At 34.7% G+C, this 23,087-nt stretch overlaps 4 protein-coding genes across 4 annotated transcripts; 1 reads left to right on the forward strand and 3 right to left on the reverse strand.

The window, feature by feature from the left end:
• The first annotated feature begins 1,842 nt into the window (after window positions 1–1,842).
• LOC111274236 (adenylate-forming reductase 03009-like) lies at window positions 1,843–3,193 on the forward strand. Its single transcript, XM_089755148.1, has one exon. The coding sequence runs from the start codon at window positions 1,843–1,845 to the stop codon at window positions 2,809–2,811; it is 969 nt and encodes a 322-aa protein (XP_089611274.1). The 3' UTR covers window positions 2,812–3,193.
• A 4,447-nt stretch (window positions 3,194–7,640) lies between these two features.
• Window positions 7,641–11,941, reverse strand: LOC111274989 (malate dehydrogenase, mitochondrial-like). Its single transcript, XM_022860041.2, has 7 exons — window positions 10,868–11,941; window positions 10,410–10,583; window positions 10,155–10,323; window positions 9,964–10,025; window positions 9,688–9,809; window positions 9,175–9,292; window positions 7,641–7,941 (listed from the first exon to the last, which is right to left on the reverse strand). Exons 1-7 carry the CDS (start codon window positions 11,144–11,146, stop codon window positions 7,801–7,803), a joined length of 1,065 nt encoding a protein of 354 aa, XP_022715776.1. The 5' UTR covers window positions 11,147–11,941; the 3' UTR covers window positions 7,641–7,800.
• A 207-nt stretch (window positions 11,942–12,148) lies between these two features.
• LOC111274987 (pyruvate decarboxylase 1) lies at window positions 12,149–16,366 on the reverse strand. Its single transcript, XM_022860039.2, has 7 exons — window positions 15,798–16,366; window positions 15,451–15,614; window positions 14,146–14,707; window positions 13,650–13,738; window positions 13,431–13,548; window positions 12,920–13,108; window positions 12,149–12,542 (listed from the first exon to the last, which is right to left on the reverse strand). The coding sequence occupies exons 1-7, from the start codon at window positions 16,272–16,274 to the stop codon at window positions 12,372–12,374; spliced, it is 1,770 nt and encodes a 589-aa protein (XP_022715774.1). The 5' UTR covers window positions 16,275–16,366; the 3' UTR covers window positions 12,149–12,371.
• Window positions 16,367–18,645: 2,279 nt separating this feature from the next.
• LOC111274990 (pentatricopeptide repeat-containing protein At1g28690, mitochondrial-like) lies at window positions 18,646–21,031 on the reverse strand. The gene is made up of 2 exons (XM_022860042.2): window positions 19,157–21,031; window positions 18,646–19,058 (listed from the first exon to the last, which is right to left on the reverse strand). Exon 1 carries the CDS (start codon window positions 20,943–20,945, stop codon window positions 19,338–19,340), a length of 1,608 nt encoding a protein of 535 aa, XP_022715777.1. The 5' UTR covers window positions 20,946–21,031; the 3' UTR covers window positions 18,646–19,058; window positions 19,157–19,337.
• Window positions 21,032–23,087: the final 2,056 nt, after the last annotated feature.

Consider the following 23,087-nt stretch of genomic DNA (forward strand, 5'->3'; position numbering starts at 1 on the left):
TGCTATCTCACTCTATATTATTGCAAATGGCAAAGGCTCTGTGAGAATGGCTGTGGAGAGAAATGCATTTTAACTAACGTATTGATCCAAATATAAAATAGAATTGTGTAAGGGGTAATATTACCAAAATAGTAGTACAAACAACAATGATGGAGCAACTAAATTGGAACTTGGAATCGAAATTAGCCAGCTAATAAATACAGGGATATCGGGGCTTTTGAAATGTGTGCTTTCAGGTATATGATTATGGTGATGTTCAGATCTTGTACAGTATGAATCATCTGCCTAAGCTCTTTGGCCGCAAAATTAAAAAGCTGGTCAAATATGATGTTCAGATCCCCTTTGTTTGTCTCATTTAAAATTGACATGGTTCCTCACCAAAGGACAAATAAAGGGGATCATATTCTTCTTCCTTTTCAAGTAACATTTTAAATGAGATGAAGCATTTGTCATCACACCTAGAGGATCTTCTGTCATTATAGTGAATTTGAACGTCCCCTTGGTCTCTCCCACTTTGTAATGGAAAAAAATAGGACCATAATTTGGGATTTAGACATTTTATTCATAAGTTGCTGCCTTTTCATTTTTACTCTTTTGAAAAAATTTCCAATAACGAGTGCTTAGGGCAGCAAGTCTGCTTCTATTTTTTGTTTGTGATTACTGATGGAATGGAATCTTTCCCATTTGGCTATTCAAATGAAGAGAATTGAAATTGACCTTAAGTTTGGACATTAATAATTTTGTGAGATGTTATTCGTTTTAATTCAAATATTTTATAATTTTATCTTAAAAAATACATTTATTAAATATAAATATAAATTTATATATACATATATATATATTATAACAAATCCTCATATTGGAGCATTACATATGGTGTAATATATTATTGAAGAGAACATGTTAGAATCATGATGTTAAATTTCTTCAATAATTTCCCTATAATTGTTCTTCATAACACCTTATTAATTAAAAAAATGCTTTCCCTACATTATTCATAGAGAGATTCCAGTGAAGTCAGCGTTCTCTCCATGGATGATGTTATTGACCTGGTGGAGAGTCAAACAACCCCATTACCCCATTAGCAGACGCTTAATTTTAATTGGGTCACTGCTTGTAGCTGTTAAAAGTAGTCTTTAGATGTTGCTCTTGGCTTGTAGGCTTCTTGTGCCGTTTGTTGCTTTGGTTCAATAAAACGGTTTCAAAAAAGAAAAACAAAGATAAGTATAGCTAATTAAGCCCAGAATACAGTGAACTATCTGACAAATAAGGGGTAAATAAGAGTACTAAAGTGTAATGGAATCACTTAACTAAAATTGAAGGGTGGAAGTACATGGAAGCAAGAAATACTACTACTTTAAGTTACCCTTGACCAAGGGTAGTTTCATCATCCAAATAGTAAACTTATAGACATTACTTTGATGTGTACGTTTTACCGGATCATTGAAGAACATTATCTTGGTTATCTGTGTTCCATTTAGAGCTTAGAAGCCTTGAAGAAGACATTAAAATTTGAATTCGATCCAAATACCCTTCTCTTTTTTTATGTAACACAGTGTTACTTTTTTTTGAAAAAAAAAAAAATCTTGGTTATCTGCGTCACAGACAATTTAGTTTTCCTTCCAAATTAATGCCACTTCAGCCTATTTGACAAATTAAAACTAAAATCATCATTCTTTCCGCAGGGTCAACCAAGACGCTTCAGAAAGGCTCATAAATAGCCGACTTTGCTTTGCATAAAGAGCACAGCACATATACAACTTCACTAGCCTTCTTGAGCAATCTTTATTCCCTTCTTTTGCAATAAACTCTCTTCAATATTTCTTGTTCGAAGTGAGAAACATGCAAACCCCAGTGAGGTTTTCGAGCTGCAGAGGCGTGGCTTTCGAGATCAAACCTCATGCAAACCCATTTGCTATTCCAACTCCAGCTCAAAATGAGCCTTGTAGCAGCAGCAAAAAATCTTGGTTTCCTTGGTACCTAGGGAGCTCATCCGGGGTGTTTCCTAATTCTTCCATACAAAGGTCTGTGAGTGGAGCAAGCAGTCACTTCTGTGACCTTGACCTCGACGAAGATGAAAATGAAAATGAAGATGATGTCATATTGGAAAGACTAGAAGAGGGAAAGGATGAGGAGAAAGGAGATAAGCCAATTTTTCCATCCTTAAGCAAAAGTGAACAAAAACCAAAGCCAACTCGCAAGCAGGAATCAAGATTATCAGTCATTTTGCTTGACCAAGGGCTGTTCACTGTATACAAAAGACTCTTTGTGGTCTGCTTAACCCTGAACATCATTGGTTTGGGGCTTGCTGCCACTGGACACTTTCCATATGCAAGAAATAGAGCTGCCCTTTTCTCCATTGCCAACATTCTTGCTTTGACACTCTGCAGAAGCGAGGCATTCCTGCGAGTAGTCTTTTGGCTTGCAGTTAAAGTGCTGGGAAGGTCTTGGGTACCTTTCCCAATCAAGACTGCTACCACATACCTCCTCCAAAGTCTTGGTGGGATGCACAGTAGCTGTGGAATTTCTTCTGTTGCATGGCTCATATATGCCTTAGTTCTTACTCTCAATGACAGAGAAAATACTTCTCCTGAGATCATTGGTGTAGCCTCCACTAGTCTTTCCCTTCTCTGCCTCTCATGCTTGGCCGCATTTCCTCTAGTACGCCATCTCCATCACAACGTCTTTGAAAGGATTCATAGATTTGCTGGATGGACTGCTCTTGGTCTGCTTTGGGCTTTTATCATCCTTACAATCTTCTATGACCCAATAACCAAATCCTACTTTTATTTTTTTGTAAGGATATTTTAATTTTATTTCTTTTGCATGGGATTTTTTTTTTCACATCATTACTTTTATTTTTTTCATCTCTGATCTCTTCACTTTCACTGTCCTTTCTTATCTCCTTATAAACAAAAATAAAAACTTTAGAAATCTTGCCTTTTTTTAGTAATGTTAGTTCAATGCTTGAGAACAAACCCACTTTTATTTAAAAAACAAAATGAAAGCTATTAACCCATTATATTTCCCTTTTTTTGTTTTCTTGGGCTTCTTCAAATTGAAAGAAGCTCTGCAATTTTTTTTTTTAATGGGTTGCATTTTGGTGTTGACATGTAGAACAAAGAGATACTGTTCTGGGTTCTAAAGCCGATTGGGGAATCGTTGGAGATTTGATGGAATTAAAATAATTAATGCTTTACTTTTTGAATATTTCATGTTTTGATTCAAGCACCGTAATCGTATTTGATTTTCAGCTTTGATTTGTTGTCGTTATATTTGAGGTAAACTTTTGATTTTTCTGTAAATTTTTTGTTTCAAAAAAAATCTCTTAAACTGTTTCAATATAAGTACATTGAGAAAATTTTTTTTTCCAAAAAAGCTGAAACAAATACAAACGTAACGCAACCCTGCAGAGAGAGAGAAGAGGGGAGTGAGTGAAGGAAGGAGAAGCTGATGTGGAATTTTGGTCAAAACAATGTTTGTTGTTGATCGTAGGTCTTGGTTTTTTTTTGTTGCTGCTATCATGAATGGTTCTACTAGGACATTGATGCTTATCATCAGTTGTGTGCTTCTTGTTGTAGGCGTTGGATTGCTAATTTTGATATTCCTCTCACCTTTTTATTATCATCCTGTCTACACTCTACTTTTCAGAAGACTCAAGCGTCACTTTGTTTATCCAAGACCACCTGTTCCGGTTTATCTATCAAAAATGGCACCAGCGAAGAATCAGGAGCGCTCAACATAGGCGTAACCTTGCAGGGAGAGGCGAGAGAAGTGGAGGAAGGAGAAGCCGACGTGGAATGAAATTGAGTGAAGCTAACTTTATTTAGGAATAAAATTTAGAAGTATTCTAGTTAAGGATCTAAGATTAAAAAGTACCTTGGTTTGGAAAAAAAAAATTTTTTTTGAGAGAAATTCCTAACTTCACCAAGTAAAATCTCTAAACACTAAACACAGCATGTAATCCTGATCTCTATATAATTTTTTAAACGCAAAACCCAAGTTACATGGATTGCATTATAATTAATGGGATCAATTGATCTTATTAAAAATTGAAATTACTCTAATAATAGGCGGGTTATTATAGAAAATAAATTTTGAGAATAAATCGATCTGATTTCTATATGTGTAAGGGTTAATATGTAAAATATATAGTATATTATATATTTTTTGTTAGTTTAATATTTTAAAAAATAAAATTCTCATTTTAATACTTCAATTTTCATTCCTAAAACATGTTGGTACTTTGTAATGATATTATCAATTAAATAACTTACGTAACATAAATACTTAATAAAATCACATTAGATGTCATAAATATCTAGTTATTATTATGTCAATAATTATAATATCAACAAAAATTTTATTTTTTTCTCTTTCCCTTATTCTTTCTCTATTTCTCTATTTTGATTTTTGAATTAAAAATATATATCTTTTAAAAAAAATTAAAATTTTTATTTAAAATTTAACGTGAAAAATAAATGATGTGATAATTAAACATTTATATCATTTTTCATGATTTATTGGGTACTAATGCCACATGAGTAAATTGACTAATGGTGTTAGATTGAGTGTCAAAATATTTGACAGAATAAAAGTTTGCATATTAAAGTAAAAATTTTATTTTTTTAAGTACCAAATTGATAAAAAAAATATATAGTATAGGGGTCATTTTTGTATTTAATCATATATGAAAATTATAATTTGTTAAAAGGAAAAGGGTTAAATGTAAAAAAATTTATGTATTATATACTTTTTGTTAGTTTGATACATAAAGAAGTAAAATTCTTACTTTTATATTAAAACTTTCATTCCATTAAATATTTTGGTATTTAAATCTAACATTATTAATTAACTTGCTTATGTTGCATTAATATCTAATAAAATTATAACATGTGGTATAAATATCCGATCATTGTCATATGTTTTATTTTTTACATCAATATTTATATAAAAAATTTGAAAATTTTAAAAAGTATATTTTTTAATTCAAAATAAAAAATATATCTTTTTAAGAGAAAGGGAAAGAATAGGGAAGAGAGAAAATTTTTTGCTATAATGAGTAGACATTTATGACATTTGATATAATTTTATTGGGTAATCATATCATGACAATCACATAAATGACGATAAATTATCAAAATATTTGATGGAATGACAATTGAAATACCAAAAAGAGAAATTTTCTTTAAATATTAAATTGATAAAAAATGTATAATTCAAAAGACATTTTATGTATTAACCTAAAGGAAAAACATAAAATATTGCATACCTATACCATATAATTCAATATTCTAGCACGATGTTGCTTTTATTAATTGTTAATCAGTCTTTTCAATTATTCTTCCATTGAATTAATTTTCTTGGAATGATTTTTTTTTTTGGGGGGGGGGGGGGGGGGGGGTTGCTTACAGTTCTTCAGGCAAGCATTTCCACTTTTCCAGATGCTGTAGTTTTAGACAGCTTTTCCAGATGCTGTAGTTCTAAAATAACCAAAAATTATATCATCTGGTACTACATATGGCCAAGCACTTGCTGCCAGAATTGCTGATTCATTTGGCAAAGGGTTTTTTCTATTGGCTAATCATTGATATATGTGTGAATGATAATTCACAGAATGCAATGGGCTGCTTAAAAACTCTTCTTATGGGAGAGACTGGAGGAAATGAGTTCAACTCTGCATTTTTTTTTCAAGGGATTACGACTTACGACTAATTTGATATGAGGACGAGTATTTGATGTTATCAATGTCATTTCTTCAGCAATTCAGGTAAGAACCCTGGGACAAGTGAAGAGCCAGGGCAAACTAAACGGCCAAAAAATTCATTCCTTAACTACGTTTTGTTTCAGTTTAGTCAGTAACAAGGATAGCATCACAAAGCATTTCAGGCAAATTTCAAAGAATATTAACTGTATTATTTTGATGTGTTGCAAACTTTTGTGAATAATTATTAATGGATGTTTCCTTCAATACAACGTAGGAGTTAATCAAGTTGGGGGCAGTGATATTTCTGGCTCCAGGAAATCTACCAATTGGATGTGTGCCAATCTATCTAACGCGTTTTCAGACTTCTAATAAGCAAGATTATGACCGCTCTGGTTGTTTGATTTGGCTAAACGAGTTCTCCAAGTACTATAATGAAATGCTTTAAAAAGAACTAAAAAAAATCTGAAGGTATCCTCGAGCCAACGTTGTTTATGCAGATTATTACCACGCCGCAATACCATTATATCGTTATCCAAGGATGTTTGGTGCTTTTGTCTTCTTTATCTCACATTATTTCACTATTAACCTAATAACTTAAAGCATATGTTGTTACTAACAGCTTAATACCGTTTCTATCCAGGATTTAATAGGACTAGTACTGCCTGCTATGGAGGCGGAGGTCCATATAATTTTAACTTCTCGTCAGGTTGTGGTAGGCCAGGCACAAAATCTTGTGATGATCTTTCCTCGCATGTTAGCTGGGACAGTTCCATTTCGCAGAACCAACCTATAGATTGATTTTCAAGGCTCTTCTGGATGGTTCACGTACCATTCCTGGGCTCGATATTCCATGTTCCTGATCATCTGCCGCAAGTGATTAACACAATAATATCCAAGCATAGCCTTAGAGAATGAAAGATGCTTTTCTTCTTGCATTTCTAATTTTCAGATGTCTACCTGTTATCATCCAATTGGTTCTGTAACCATCCCTGCTAAAAAAATGTGAGCTTTAATCATATTATTATTCCCTGTAACAAAGTCCATGTAAGTTTAGTTACTGATCACATTTTGTTTCTTTTTTTTTTTTTTCTTTCCCTTGAATTAGCTTTGCCTTTCGGTCCATAGTTTTTCCTCCTCTTAGCGATGCATAATCTAATTGTAAACTTGGTAAGTACTTGTAAATTCATAAATTTTCTGGCAGATGATCTGTTATTGGTTGAAAACAAAGAAGCAGGGAAAAGAAATAAAAATAAGCATCTTTTTCTTACCAATGGTTCTGGTCAGCCTGGGAAGCTTTTCAGCAAGAGTTCTACATCGGGATTGGAATTGCAACAGGATCAAAGGTTGCAAAGGGAAACATCGACTTTGTCAAAACTCTATATGATCGAGTGGTTCTTGACAAAGACACGGATCTTGCCCTCAGGATTGCCCGAATAGAAACCTCAGTTTGCCAACTCCGTCAAATATTTTCGATTTTTAATTCGGCTAATTTTAAGTTTTCACTACTATAATGATTGCCGACGGCAACTACTGTCACAAATTCACAATTATTAGAATTAATGGAGCCTTTTTTTTTTAGGCTTCTTTTTTAAACCTTTTCACGTTAAATAGGAGTTATGTTAATTTTTGTTTCAAAAGAGCTTTAATTAATTTGATATCAAATAATTGATTTCAATAGAAGGACAAGTCCAAACAAAAGGCTCATAACATTAAGAACAAAGGAATGTTACGCTTTGTAGGCTCCCTTCCCTTTTCTTTGATGATCATTTACTTCTCAGTTCTAGAAATTTTCTTATTTCTCTTTATTGGGCATCTCTCATTTTTCTTCTAAATAGCGGCAGAACTGCCACTTGTTCAAGGAAATTTAAACTTATCAATCCTCCTCAGAATTACCTTGTTTAATCAGCCTACATCATAAGGAACTATCAGCAGATTAGCAAAGTATTATTTGGAATATTACATTTTAATCGTCTGACAAACCTCACAGCAAACTTTAACTGGTGACACAATATCCCTTTGCGTGAAAGCAATATTATAAACAGCAAGAAAAACCAGGGAACTTGAATGTGATCATAACCTTCTAATTAATCCACTTAATTTTGGTTGGCAAACTTAATTCCTTTCTGAATAGAAGCTTTGAGTTCCGGTTTGAGATTCTCAAGACCCTGTTTTTCAAATTCAGAAAGTGGACCCAGTCCAAAGACTTGCTCAACACCATCCTTTCCCAGTTTTACCTGCAATTTCGATATGCAAAATTGAGATTTGATAAACAATCCAAAAGGAACATCCACCCAAATAATAAAACTAAACAAATACATATAAACAAGATTAGCAAATAAGCTTCCCACTGCAGTTACTTTATAGCAATATGATATGGATTTCTGAATAAGTCCCACTACAAGAGTTCTAGTATATAGTTCAAAACACTAATGCACCACCTACTAGTCCAACCTATGCGATGATTTCACAAGTTGGATACGACCAGCATCAACTTAACTTTTGAAAAATATAGTAGTCTGAGGTCATATTTGATGCATAGGATAATAGACAGGATAGTAAGATAATAATTTTATATTATGTTTGGTTTGTATCTAATTGCAAGAGATAAAATTATAAGGAGGATTACCATCCTCTTGATATAAGATGATTCAATTCTCTCAAAATCGAAAATATTATTTTTAAACCATGGGATTAACTTACATGTCTTATTATTATACCATTAAAAATTACATCAATAATTTAAATTGTATAAATTTTAAAAAAAGATAATTTTGACTAATAAATAAATTATTCTATTTTAATTCTTGCATACATCCAACATAAGATAGGATGACATTATTTAATCTAACCTTATTCATAATATCATCTTATCCTATCCTATCATAATCTTGTATACCAAACGTGAGCTAAAATCATTTAGGCTCAGGTAATTGGCATTACTTTTTCCACCTACTTGGTAGTGTTATTGATCAAAGATAATAAAAGCTACAGTGCGTAAACTCAATAGCAAATCGATCTTGAAACTTCCAATAATAATAATAATAATAATCTATTTTCCATGAATTAGAGTTTACTGCTCTTACAAATAAATGAATGCCAAACTTATAACCTAATGAATTTCTACCAAAAAATAAATTAAGAAGAATCTACTTGCTATATGCTTATTAATTATCAAGGATTCAAGACCATAAATTCAACCACATTGGCCAAGATGAACATTGCAACCAAAATCATGTAGCAGTTCATGAGATGCCATAGAGATTCATAGTTATCTGACAACACAAACATGGTCATATTTGGAAGAAATCTGTTTGAATATAATTGCTTATATTTTGATGATATAATAGTTAATGAAACCTCTATGTCAGGGCCATTAAGTTATCTTTATAAGTCATGATAGTCATTATCAAACAAAAAGATAACAAAATAAAAAACCATAAAAGTTCCAATGACTTTTATCTAGTCACCTGGGAGGCAAAGAATGGTAATTCAGTGACACTTGATTCCACAAAAGAGCACTCGACAATAGCTGGGACTCCATTAAGCCCCTTTATGCAAGCATCAGCAAAAACAGCACCCGCATAGCTGCACCAGATATGATCAATTAGTTTCAAGAGCATAAATATTCACTTCAAATTTACTTGAAAAGTTTCAGCACCAAAAAGATAAAAATAAATTTTGTCCCCAAACCCTATTCTGCTTGTTTCAGGAGATTAAGCGATCATGAGTATACGCAAGAGCTCATGCAGCTAAAACATGGTGGAGGAAGCATTCTGCTATTTAAGGACAAGTGCTAGAAGAGGGAAAGATTTATCTTTTATATGCACCTTCCTCTAACACGAGCAATGGCTTCTGGCATGGTAATCTCACCTCAACCATAATTTACAAAACCCCCCAAAGATGGCACAACAGATAGTAGAAAATTAATTACCAATGAAGAAAACATGGAAGGAAACAAGATGACAGCAGTAAATACTTACGCCATTGACAGTGTTGCAGATCCTTTTCCTGCTTTTGCTTCAACAACTTCTGTTCCTCCATCCTGTGTTCTCTTAGTAAGAGCCATTATGTCATCATCCGGCAAGTTGGCTTTTGGTGCGGCCTATTCATTCATATATAAACAACAAAATTGAAATACTAAACCGGCAACCACAATTAAACTTAGAACAAAAAATCCAATGTGAAATATAGAAAAACCAGAGTACAAACAAAACACACACACTCGCCCCCACACACAGAAGGGAAAAAGGAGAGACCTGAGAAAAGAGTGGGAGGATGGTGATGCCAGCATGGCCACCAATTACCGGTACATCAATATCTGCAATATGCAATAAACAAGGCCAAATACTATAAACTTTCTATGTGTTTTTGCATTTTATTGGCAACATAATAGACTATAAATAAAAAGGAATTTACAAAGTACTCAAAGCAAGAAAATAAGCAATACCGGCTACAGGTACTTTAGCCTTTCCAGCATAGAAAGTTTTAGCCCTGATCACATCAAGTGTAGTCACACCAAACAACTTTCTCTCATCACGGGTCCCTGCTTTTTTGAATACCTCAGCAGCAATAGGGACTGTTGAATTCACTGGATTACTTATCATATTGACCAGTGCCTACCCCAAAAATAAGTAGAAAATTCATGACATAAGCATATGCATAGGCAAAAATGTAAGTAGGGAAGACAAAGTGAGGGACTCACATTAGGACAATATTTAGCAATGGCTACGCATAAGGATTTCACTATCCCAGCATTGATATTGAAAAGATCATCACGGGTCATTCCAGGCTTTCTTGGAACACCAGCGGGTATAATCACAAGGTCAGATCCTTCCAATGCTTTACCCAGCTGTTCTTCACCCACATAGCCTGTAACCTAATAGCCAAAAAAGCAAAAACAAAAAGAAAAGCCTGAAACCTAATAGCAAAAAAAGCAAAAACGAAAAGAAAACGAAAACTTTGCCTAAAAACAAGAACTTGAATTGAGAAAATATAACCCTTTATTCTCCACTTAGAAACCAATTTTTTTCAGTCACAAAATTACAATAATGATATATACTAGTAAAAGTAAATTTTCTATATAAAGAAAAATAAAGCTACTTTCAGATAGAACATAAATATAAAGAAGGAATGTAATGAAAGAAAAAGAAGAAAAAAGACCTGAGCAGGAGAGTTAATGTGACTGACATCAGCCGCAACACCGGGAGTGTTGGCTATATCGTAAAGAGAAAGGGAAGAGACAAATGGGTTTAGCTTCATTAACAGAGACAATGGCTGTCCAATGCCCCCTGCCGCTCCCAGTATCGCAACTTTCCTTTCGGGGTACCCTGTGGAGTAGTAGGCCCTACTCAGGAGATGGGTTGATACACATGGGCTCGGTGACGCAGTCGTGGCCTTCTTTAACGCCGCCCCTGCAGATTTCAACATGGTAATCTTCATTTTTTAAGGTAGAAGACAGGCGAGTAGGTTGTTAAGCTTTGAAGGGAAAATGGAGCAAGAGAGCTTTAAAAAAGAGTGGCGAGTATCACTGAGAAAAGCGAATAAAGGAAAAAGGAAAGAGAAAATAAAGTTGTGGTTTTCGATAAGTTGGATTCTGCTAATGAAATTTTGACACGTGGACAACTTTTTGAAACTGAACTGAGCTAAGACCTAAGAGCCTGAGACAACCTGCTGGCCAAGAAAAAGAAACTGAGCTAGACAATTAGTAGTAGCATTTTGAAGCACTTAAACAAAATTTTTAATTGTTTTCACCAATTCAAGTTGTCCCTCCACGGAACCCGCCTAGGCCGGAGGGGATTCTTCTTCTGAACACTGGACAGGGCGGCACCCAATATTTAAAGACCCTATTTGCAACAAAATACACTGATATAAAGTAACTGAAACTATGAAAAACGATCAGAGTCCAAAGAGAAACAGACAATCACTAGAAGATGACAGTTCGCCAACTACAAGAAAAGACCACACATGATGTTGTCATCGTCCTAAATTTTAGTTGGTTGCTCTCTTTCTGCTTCCCTTGCCTGTATTAGATTCACTTGACAGTTCAAATTGTAGTGTTAAAATTGGAGCACACTATGCAGAGACATGGTTTTGGGACATACGCACCAGATTTCCTGGTGTTGTTGAGAATTTCAAGAGCCATTATTGTTGGCAGCAAAAGGACAAAATCCTCGTTGCGTTCTGCTATTCATAGGAACATGCTGAAAACCATTCCAAAAAGATATGGCTTGGCTTGAAAACTGAACTTATTTCTGAGCTTTCCACTTAAATAATAATATTTAGTTTTCACAGGGTAATAGCAGGTTAATTTCAAGAGACCCCCAAAACACTAGACATGGCTGAGGCATTCAAGCTTTATTATTTTTACCCCTTTCGATAATACCTTTATTCTTGATTAATGGTAGTTTTGGGCAACACCCTTATTCACAATCTAGTCATTGATTAGCTCTTTTTGCTCATAAAAATTTTTATTCACCGCGATCATGTACAAGAAATAGAAAAAACGCAACATGTCAACAAGAGTAATTCCACAATTTACAAAGTATAATGCAGTAACAAGATTGACGGAAATCTCATCCAGGCCAATCAATTCTGTCCTTCTATCTTATTTCAAGCTTATGGTGCTTCAACTTTGCCTTTACCTAAACATTCAGGATCAACAGCACTACTGAGGATTTGGAGGACGGCTATTAGCAGAGGCAACCCTGGATCCCCATTCCAGCAGCTCTTTGCTGGTGTCATCTTTGTGTGCAAAAACTTCAATGAAACATAATGAATCCTTTTTGGCTTCTGTTGCTGTGGCAATTGCTTCTTTTAGTTCATCCTCTGTCCGCACCTACATTTAAGAATAAAAGTATTAGTTTATGCTTACCAATGAGGTACTCTGCATTACCTGTGGATGCATCTAATCATTTAAAAAATGAAACTATGATAAACTTTAAAAAATGAAACTATGATAAACTTTTCGATTCGGAAACTTTGATCAACCTATGCATGATTTGGAAACTTTGATAAACAGATGCTTGCTATCGTGGATAGGTCCAGAAATCTATCAAAATTTCCCAATAACAACGATAGAATTTTTTGCAATGAACAAGATAATCAGAGAACTATAGCCTAATGGAATTATGGAACAACTAATTATGCATTTATTATGTTTTTATCATCTTGATTAAGCTATGGCTTGTTGGGCAGTTATGCTAAGTTACTAACCTTGGTTGTCCAGCATTTGCCTTCACCATTGTGGATGGCATCAACAAGGCCACTGTAATTCCAGTTCTTGATAACATTGTAAGGGCCATCATGAATCTCAACTTCAATTGTATAGCCTCCATTATTGATCAGAAATATAACACTTTTTTGTCCACATCGGATCATTGTTGAAACATCTTGAGCTGTCATCTGAATAATTGAAAGAAAGAAATTATTTAGTTGCTACATCTTTACCTTATTCAAATATAGAAGTAAATTATTCGCTATTTGTTAGTTCCAACTTCCAAGCAAATATTGCAGTTTATGAGTTTCCCAGCCTAGATTTAGCTTCTCTTGTGTTTGTCATATATATGGAGTAACTTTTTCTTGAAAAGAACTAATTGAGTTGCTTCACAACTTGTCAAAGAATTGAAACAGTAAAAATTACTTTTCTATATCATTGTCATTTCAAATGCTTGTGGTTACCCCTAAATGTGTCATTGAAGTACTAAATGCAAATTATATTGCGCACCTGGAAACTACCATCACCGATACAAGCAATTACACGCTTGTCTTTAGCAGCCTGAGCATATCCAAGTGTGGCACCAACTGACCAACCAATGGATCCATACTGCATCTGGAATTCATAACTGCAAGCAATAAAAATAATCATTATGCCACTGCAAAATAAACAAACATAAGTCTTACAAGAAACTCGAAGAAATCTACCATTTGAGATGATCTGGCTTACCCGCAATTCTCTGGAAGACGGAGCTTCTGACAGTTGAACCATGAGTCTCCAGTTTCAGCAATAACTGCAGAGTCTCCGCTTAGCATCTCCTGTTAAACAAGGTCCGCCAATAAAATGAGACGAATCAGCTAAATGAAAGACAAAAGAATCAAATGAAGTGTTCACATCTGCTTATGCATTTTAAAGTCTAAACAATTCATATTGTCTCAAAGATATCATAGAGATCTTACAGATAAAGTTAGAGGAAAGAACAAAGGATAAGAATGTTACAGCATGAAGTAAAGAAAGTGTTTCCACCTTCCAAAGAAATAGAAATTAAAGCAGTAAGGGCCAACAAGACATGTCTTACACACTTAAGTATATCTGTTAGTCAACCACATTAATTATTCAATATGAAGGTTTCCTAAAGGGCTATTAAGATTCATATGCTCATTCCTTCGGTGAATCTATATTTTAAAATATAATACTGTAGAGATTTCATGACCTTGGTGCCTACCTGAATGTGCTTAAAGAGAACATTGACTCTCAGAGGCTCATCATTTCCATGCTTCAGAGGCATGCCTGGGGGGATAAAGATTCGCCGATAGTTCTCCACAGCAGTTCTATTTCTCTTCAGCTTCTTGGCTAACGCACTTAAGAAGTCAGCCATGAAAACCCACCCAAAAGAAGGACCGTTGCCTATAGTCACACGATTAGGTTGCACCATGATTGCTTTCTCCTTCTTGACCAACAAAGAGTACCCTACAGAGCTGTAATCATTGAAGATCGGGCCAACAAAAACATAGGCATCAGCAGATTCCACTATCTCCCCGCAAAAGCTGGTGCTAACAGCACCCCAATATGTTCCAATAAAGTGTGGATGGTGTTCTGGAACCAATCCCTTGGCCGAGGGCATTACAGCAATTGGATACTCACTGGCATCTGCAAGCTCTACAAAGGCTTCTTGTGCCTTTGCAACCCTTAATTTGGGTCCACCCACAAGGACAGGCTTCACAGCTTTGTTCAGAAAATCAGCAGTAGCTTCCACAGCTGCTTCTAATCCTAATTGATTGCTTACCCTGCATAAAATTGTAAAGAATGAGCATCACAAGCATGTAACTTGGTGCCATACATGTCTGAAACAGACACTCCTCTGTTTAACAGGCCATTCTAATGAATAAAACTTTCACCCAGCAATCAAGGGCACTTTCTCAGTGGTCTGGACAAATGAAAAAAATACGATATTAGTTTTTTTAATGAATGCCAACACAATACTTTGCTCTCTGCATTGCACAACTGTGATACATGTATGATGTACCTAGATGTCCTATAAAATTTAGCTCAAGCTCGAATAAGTCCAATTACATCGGCACGCTAAAGCTATGGATAGTTTCCCACAAAATCTGCCTCTGCCCTAGCTTATGGCTAACACTAGGGCCCTTTGAACCTTTCTAATAGCACTGCAGAAAACAGAACACCTCTGTTTTCTTATTCAAAATTTCAACCATTTCATTTATATAAACTAATGTTTCTCTTTCCTTCTGGCCAGGTTCGTTCCTTAGCTTCAAATACCCTCCATTCACCAAGTTAACTATATATAATTATCAGTAATACATGACAGACAGGTTACAGAATTCACAACTCTTAACAACCTTCTCCAAGCATATGAAATGTTCCTCACTTAGATGAATAAAGGAAAGTACTCATTTCCCAATTGCACATCCCAATTCCTCAAAAATATACCACTAGCGGTGTACTGATAACTCGGGGAAAGACTAATCTAGGTAATAAAGTAAAGTAAGAAGTCAGAGGAAAACTTTACTTTGGAGCAAGGAAGAAGGGCACTGGCTCTCTAGCAAATGTTGGATGAGGAATTCCAGGCAAATTACAGCTGATACTAATGTAAACCGGCTTGCTTTCCTTCAAAGCTGTCGATATTGCAGTATCTATAAGCTCATGTGCATCATCCAAGTTATTCACCACTGCCTGTCATATTAGATCACCACCACACCATCATCAATGTATTAATTAACTTACTGTATATCAGGTAACTTACAACAAGTATAAAAATTACAACGAAAATAAGCAAACACTAAGGATATATTAAAGAATTGCATAAAGACATCATATTTATTATTGAATAAAAATGAAAAAGTTTCTTTAACTTACTTGGGAACAGGTGATCGTTTGAAAACACCTCAGTTCTTGGCTAAAATCAGGCAACCCAATAGTATGATGCAAAATTCGGTTGGTCCCGTAGTCATTGGAATTAGGCCCTCCAACTATGCATATAACTGGCAGATTCTCACTGTAAGCACCAGCAATAGCGTTAAGAACGCTGAGGCCTCCAACAGTGAAAGTCACCACACAGGCTCCCACGCCTTTAGCACGTGCATAACCATCAGCTGCGTATCCGGCATTAAGCTCGTTGCAGCATCCGATCAAGTTCAGCTCAGGTTCTGCTATGAGGTGATCCAAAAGGGTCAAGTTGAAGTCACCAGGAACTGAGAACACGTCCTTCGCACCAATCTCCACCAGCCGCCTTGCCAGGTGGCCTCCTAAGGTGCCACTCGAGGCACGTCCATTGATCCCAGGAGGTAAGGAAGTGGGATGAGCTGATGAACCGATTTTGTTACCAGCATCCATGCAGTATAAGTTTTTGTAATAAAATGACACTTCAAGAAAGAAGGAAGAGTTGGGAACTTTCTGATATGAGTGATGTTAAGAAACATAGTATTGAAAGTTAAATAAATTGGTGCGTTTTTAAAGGTTTGACGCAGGTATTATTCTAAGTTTTGTGACGAGAAAGTGGGTTTGATTAACAATGGGCTGGTTTCAAGGAAAAAGGCAACGATGCTAGAAAAGTCACATTCATTGGCTAGGCTTTGATGGTTTTCCTTTTTATTTTTTTTACAGTAGAAGGATTAAGTGAAAACCAGGTTGTGGTTTTTCTAGTTTATATAATTTATGGTATCGCTGTAGGTTTGGAGCAGGGTTTTTGATTATTAAAAGGTTTTGGGGGTGGGAATATTTAGGACTTATGCGAGGGAATAATGGTACGGGGATGAAAGGACCACTAGATTAGAAATCAGGAGTAAGTTGGCCTGGTTTTCATTACATTTGGCTCTGTCGGGTTTCTCAATTAATGGGCATTTTTATATTTGTAAATACTTCAAAAAAAAAAAAAAAGAAAAATTGCAGCTTGAGTCCCAATAATTGAAAACTCCGGTCTTGGGCAATTATTGAATGTTTTAGGCTATGAATATAAATATTTATTGAACTTTTGCCATTTCTGCTTTGAGGCTTCAGAAAACAAGATATTTTTTCAAAGGATCATCTACTCGTAAAAATGAAAAGTCATTAGGATATAGAAACATTTTGACTTCTGAATTTGCTTCTTTTATACTTTATCAAGAAAAACAGAAGTTCTGCCTCTGCGAGCATTTTTCTCATGAGTTTTGCTCTCACAATTATCTGGTATTTTGGTTAACTGCGTAAAAGGTTTCCCGTCAGTAATATGAGTTCCTTTGCCTTTTTTAGCCCACTGTTTTGTTGTCTCTCTCCCCTCTTCCAGAGCTTCAAAAAAACTAAAAAAAAATGCAAAAAGCATGTGCATCTAGAGGAGCAAGTTGGTTGATGGACATCACATCACCCGAACTGATAGGTCATATTTATTAGTTAAAATTTAATAGATAATTGCAAATTAGCAATGTTAAACAGAGTCAAAATTTATTTTTTATTTATAATTATTAAAATTAAAAAATAATACTCTATCAATAATTTACATAATAATTCATAATACTCTACCAATAGTTTATAAGATTATTTATGAACTCAAAGCCGCGTCTCTTTCTTACTTAGAAAAGGAATATTTTATTTCTAATCAAAGATGTACCATAATGCTAGAATAGGGCTGATGTATAGTGACAGCCGCATATAGTTGAGTATGGGTCAAGGCAACGGCAATTATTGGAGACCAATTGATCTTGATATTTGTCTAATTAAATTGGAGATTGTTGATTATTAATCTGACTTATAAGTTATACTTGATTGGCTTAAGTGACATAAAATAATTATTTTTACTGCACTTTTTTTTTATTATTTTGAAACTTAACATAGCATTTTTAATTCAGTAAACTCAAAAATAATCTCATATGTATCTTTTTTTTTTCAACAACTCAAGTTTGATTTCTAGAGCTATGTCAAGATTCCATACTCAAATCCCCTTCCCTCTTTCCCTCTATTTGAATTAAAAAAAAAAAAAAAAACTCATATAAATCTGTTTACATTGTAGGATTTAAAATAAAAATTTTGCAAATATCAGAGAAACCAAATTCTGGCATTACCAACTTTGCTATTCTAGGCTTTTGAATGAAAAGCCTATAGTAATTCATTTGGTGGGGATGAGTTTAGTCCGACCATGTCATTTGGTGGAATAATGAGAACTATAATGATAAATCCAACCACACATTGCGTCTAAAGTTGATTTTTTTTTTTTTTGTAAAGTCTAAAGTTGATTTTTAAACAGAAAATAATGAATTTGAAATATTTTATGAAAAATTTTATTAATTCTAATAGTAAGTTTTCATTAATTTTAATGTTTAAAAAATCAACAAAATTAAGAAATATAATGATAAAATTCAACTAAATTAGAACACATTGATAAAATTTAATTTTGACTCATAATATAGTGATAAATTTTATCTTAATCTGAAAAAAAAAAAATTCTAACCTCCTACCACGGTGCAAATATCAATACTGGTTAGGTTATATCACAAAAAATAATGTTAATGAAATTAAAAGCATATGTCAGGAGTAAAAACTCAAAAGGTCAATTAACTCATTCCATGACAGGGCTAGGCCTAAGAGCAATTTGGGGCAGCCATTACGTGCTTTTTGCGAAATCCTGATGGATCAGTCTTGAAATATGGTTTTGATCCACTTTCCTGAGAGTTTGGGCTGGAAGGCAAGGCAAGCCTAGTGAACCTCAATAATCTTCAAGAAAGCAAAAAAATATGAAGAATATCCTACCAGTTACCTCTCACGCATTGATTTTACAGTGTCAATTAGCAATCGTATAAAAACATAAATCATACAGCACTTGAGTTGAGTTATTAAATAAAAGAACGAATGAACAATGAATTATCCATGTTTGCGAAGATTACTAACCAAACTGATTAAATTTATTCGGTCAAGGCCCACTGAAGGAACCTCAACGTTTGATATTTCAATCTCAATGCTTGGTGATGGCCCAGATTGGTGAGAATGATGCATTAACAATGATTCATGAAGCAGCATATCCTTCTTTAAATTCAAAAACCACGCGGTATAATTTAAGCTGGCAACCAAGCCTCCCATAAATGACATCTCCCACGTTTGATGTGCCATCAATGTGCACAAGTTAGATAGACCATAGGGGTATTGAACAATCTGCATTGAAGAATAAGAATAAATCAAGCCATGAATCAAAGAAGTCTACGGGGTTCTTTCTACAAAAAATAAATAAATAATTCAGGACAAAACCTCACCATTCTTGTTCTTTGATCATAATTCCATTTCTTGAACATCATTAATTCTTCCAGCCATGATCAACGCAACATATTTGTTAATAGCAATTCAAGCTTTTGGAGTGACTGCATCGGACGTTACTAACACGCACCATCACGGCAGCAAAAGAAAAATTGTAAATGGCTTCAGAAAGATGAAACATTATAAACCACCATCAGTCCCTACCCAACTGCAGGCAGCATCTTTCAATATCCCTCTTACCTTCATCACCTCCCTCAACTCACTGACACCATCCCATTTTCCAGCAGCTGCCAAAGTATTTGATAATGCAACAAATGCCCCTGGCCTACTATCAGCATTTAGCTTAAAAAGTTCGTTGGCAACTATCCTTGCCATTCGTACATCACCATGCAGCCTGCAGGAACTGAGCAAAGCTGCCCAAACATCAGAATTGGGCTTCTCAGGCATCCTCATTACAAGTTCCCAAGCTAGATCTAAACGTCCTGCACGTCCCAGAAGGTCAACCACGCAAGCATAGTGCTCCATCTTCGGTTTTATTGAGTAATCTCTCTCCATGCTCTCAAAGATTTCTCGGCCTTTGGCAAGTAAGCCAGCATGTCCACAAGCAGAGAGAGCGCTAAGGAATGTAACATCATTCGGTTCAACAAAACATTCTTGCATCATGTAGAACAGCTCAAGCGCTTCGTTTGGGTTTCCATTCTTCCCATATCCATCAATCATCGAGGTCCATGTGAAAACATTCTTTTCCGGCATGTAGTCAAAAACTCTTCTGGCATCCTCAATTCTTCCACATTTTGCATGCATGTCAACAAGAGCACTTCCTATCTTTATGTCCATAAAGAACTCAGTCTTCACTAATTGACCTTGAACTTGTTGACCTATTTCAACTGCTGATAAAACAGAACAAGCCCCAATTACACTCACAAAAGTCGAAATATTAGGCCGGAAATTCAACCGTTGCATATCAACAAAAATCTCAAATCCTTTCTTAGCAGTTTCAACTGATTTACTGTAACCTTCAATCATTGCATTGAAAACTACCACATCCTTTTCAACCGTTCTATTAAACACATCTTCAGCCTCCTGTACTAATTCCTTATTCATGTATCCAGTGATCAACGCCGTTGAACAAATCACATTCTTTTCCAACATCATATCAAAAACGGTCCTTGCATATTCAACCTTCCTAGTCTTCACATACGAGTCAACCAGTGCTGTATAAAGCACTTCATCAGGCTGAACATCCAATTTCACCATCTGGGCATGTGCTATCCTCCCTAAAAACCGCGGCAGCACCACCCTATTACTCCCACAAGCAGAGGCCTTTAAAATCATCGAAAATGTGTATCCATCAGGCTTTTCACCTGAATAAACCATTCTACGAACCAAACCAAGTGACTCCTCAACTTTCCCATGTTTAAGGTACCCGCCAATCATATAATTATAAGCAGACAAAGTCCGCTGCGGCAATTCATCGAACACTTGGCTGGCATAGTTTAAGCACCCAGTTTTTAAATGCAATATAAGGAGTTTGATGGAAATATTCGTATTCGGTGAAAACCCAGATTTTATAATGTGGGTATGAATCTTTTGGCCATGGAAAGGGGTATCTGAGTTAATGAAGTGTTGAATAGCAATGGAGAGAGTTGTGACGGTTGGGTTGGAGAGATAGTACTGGTGGGCTGGCGCGAAAGTGTTGTTAGGTGGGACGAGGAAGTTTTGATTGTTGGGTGATGAGAAAATGTACGGTCTGATTGTGGGTAGTCTTCCATTTTTCATTTTTCCCATGTGACAGTTGACAGATATTTGCTGATTTATAACCAGGCAAGGCAATCAGCTCAGGCCAGGAGTAGCTTTGTTTTTTTTTTTTTATTCTTCTTTTTTCCTTCCTAATTTAATTTTTGGATCAGTTTTCAGGTTCAACCCAGCCCACATTGAATTCTGACTTGTCATAAAAGAGACGGGTATGGATTTTTGGGCCTATTTCAATCGCAGCCAGTTAGGTTTTAATCAAGATTCTTGTTTGGTCCAAAGTCCAAGAAAGAAGAACCCATAAAATTAGTCAAATTTTCAGTTGACCAGGACAGCAGTCGGTCAATTACTCCTATGTTTTTCCTCTTTTTTTCTTATCGTATTTATTTATTTATTTATTGGAGAACCATTTTCATATCTTAAGGAGAAATGACAACAAGACATGGCCAAATCTCCATGAGCAAATGATCATTTTCTTGGAAAGCAAACAACGCATGTATGAGAAGCTTTTAATGTTTATCTATGGGGATAGCAAACTCCAGCCCCTCTTAATGACGCGTGGATTTAGATTTTAAACCCTTTTAAGCTTTCTTTTCTCTTTTTGAACGAAGTGGTCACCACATACCACATTGATGCTGTCACTATATATCACTACGAGGAGGTGTAGATTACCACTAACAAATTTAATGACTTGCTTTCGAAAATAAGCTTTAGTAAAATGTTTTGTGACTCCATATTCCAATTAGCAAGTCTTTATAATTCAAGCAATATATTCACCAAAATGGAGGATGAAACATTTTGACTGTCACGTGCTTAACATTTATTATGAGAATAAAAAGAATTGAATCTCAATTTCTTGCTATTTTAAATTCAAAATTTAATTGAATTATTTATATAATTATTTTTGAAATACGATATTCAATAAATTTAAAATTTAAAATTTAATATTTGTAACTCTTTTCTCTAGTTTTAAATTTTAAGTTTTTAAGATATTAAAAAAAAAATTCTTGCTAATACTCATGATGACATTTTCCTGTGTATACTAATATTAAGGTTATAAAATTATGGAAAGTTTGGCGGTTAATATAGAAAATGATATGATGACCATTAAAAGTAGCTTCGTTGGCGTGCACAAATAAACAAAATGTTGGACTTTGAACAACATAAAATAACATGTTAGTAATTCATGCTTCTCTTTGATTGTTGAGAAAGAAACAAAAGGAAAATAATCTTTAGAATCTCGATATACATAGTCCCACATTCTTGATTATATGAACCTTTTTCCCTTTATTTTTATTTTTATTTAAATACTCTCCATTCAAGGAAATGATTAGAAAAAGATGTATGAATTTTATATTATTCAAATACCAAGAGTAAATCTATTAGCTTTCTCATGTAATGTAAGTGTAACAATAAGGAATTAATTATAAAGCAAAACATTAATCATTATTCTGTTGTGCCTGTCAAGACATTAGCTACTTTAAGCTTGATTTGCAAGCAATATGTGTAGACTAGAGGGAGCAGCAACCCCTTGAGACAGGTAAGATCTCTTGTTGGAAAAGGCTTAGTAGCATCACAATATAGGACTTGATTTCATTTGCTTCGACGGCTATCAAAGTTGGTCGGCATGCATGCCTTCATCAATTTTCATTTCTCTCTTGGTTTCTGAAATTAAGATGGAATATGAACTTCACTCTTTCATTAATGATGATGACCTAATGTTCATTACTTCATGCCATTTCAGCTAATTATTGAAGTGATTGTAAATTAGTAGGATTCCTTCATTAGAATCTTTAAAATTTTCCACCACTACCTTTCTTGTGTGTCTTTTGGCTTTCCAGGAATTTACCTATCAAAATCACCGAAATTAAAGGGTCGGCAACGGTTTTACCTTTTTCCCCCTGCATTAACGCATATATAGCAAGGGAACTTAATCAACGGTGGAGTCCACATTAATTTTAGATTTATATTTAATATATTATCATTAAATCATATATTGTTTCATCATTAATGAACAAATTTTTAAAAAATTAACAATCTTAAAATGTAAATAATAAAACTTGATTTCAATTTTTTTTAAAGACTTGTCACCTCTCAAATTTATTTCTTGAGGACGTGATAACTTGTAATTTAATGAGTTCTTCAAAAATAAATTCTTAATTTTAACTCATATTCCTT

Source organism: Durio zibethinus, chromosome 26, assembly GCF_047325235.1.
Source record: "Durio zibethinus cultivar Kanyao isolate XHJ-2024 chromosome 26, ASM4732523v1, whole genome shotgun sequence".
In the NCBI taxonomy this organism is placed as follows: Eukaryota; Viridiplantae; Streptophyta; class Magnoliopsida; order Malvales; family Malvaceae; genus Durio; species Durio zibethinus.

Excerpts from the sequence above, each read along its gene's own strand:
- LOC111274990 (XM_022860042.2), bottom strand. The coding sequence starts at position 20,945 with ATGGGAAAAATGAAAAATGGAAGACTACCCACAATCAGACCGTACATT.
- LOC111274987 (XM_022860039.2), bottom strand. The coding sequence starts at position 16,274 with ATGGATGCTGGTAACAAAATCGGTTCATCAGCTCATCCCACTTCCTTA. Across the intron at positions 13,549-13,649 it reads CGTCTTCCAGAGAATTGCGG|TTATGAATTCCAGATGCAGT; the intron begins GTAAGCCAGATC and ends TATTGCTTGCAG. Across the intron at positions 13,109-13,430 it reads TCGGTGATGGTAGTTTCCAG|ATGACAGCTCAAGATGTTTC; the intron begins GTGCGCAATATA and ends TCAATTATTCAG.
- LOC111274236 (XM_089755148.1), top strand. The coding sequence starts at position 1,843 with ATGCAAACCCCAGTGAGGTTTTCGAGCTGCAGAGGCGTGGCTTTCGAG.
- LOC111274989 (XM_022860041.2), bottom strand. The coding sequence starts at position 11,146 with ATGAAGATTACCATGTTGAAATCTGCAGGGGCGGCGTTAAAGAAGGCC. Across the intron at positions 10,584-10,867 it reads ACATTAACTCTCCTGCTCAG|GTTACAGGCTATGTGGGTGA; the intron begins GTCTTTTTTCTT and ends TTTGGCTATTAG. Across the intron at positions 9,293-9,687 it reads TCTGCAACACTGTCAATGGC|CTATGCGGGTGCTGTTTTTG; the intron begins GTAAGTATTTAC and ends TATCTGGTGCAG.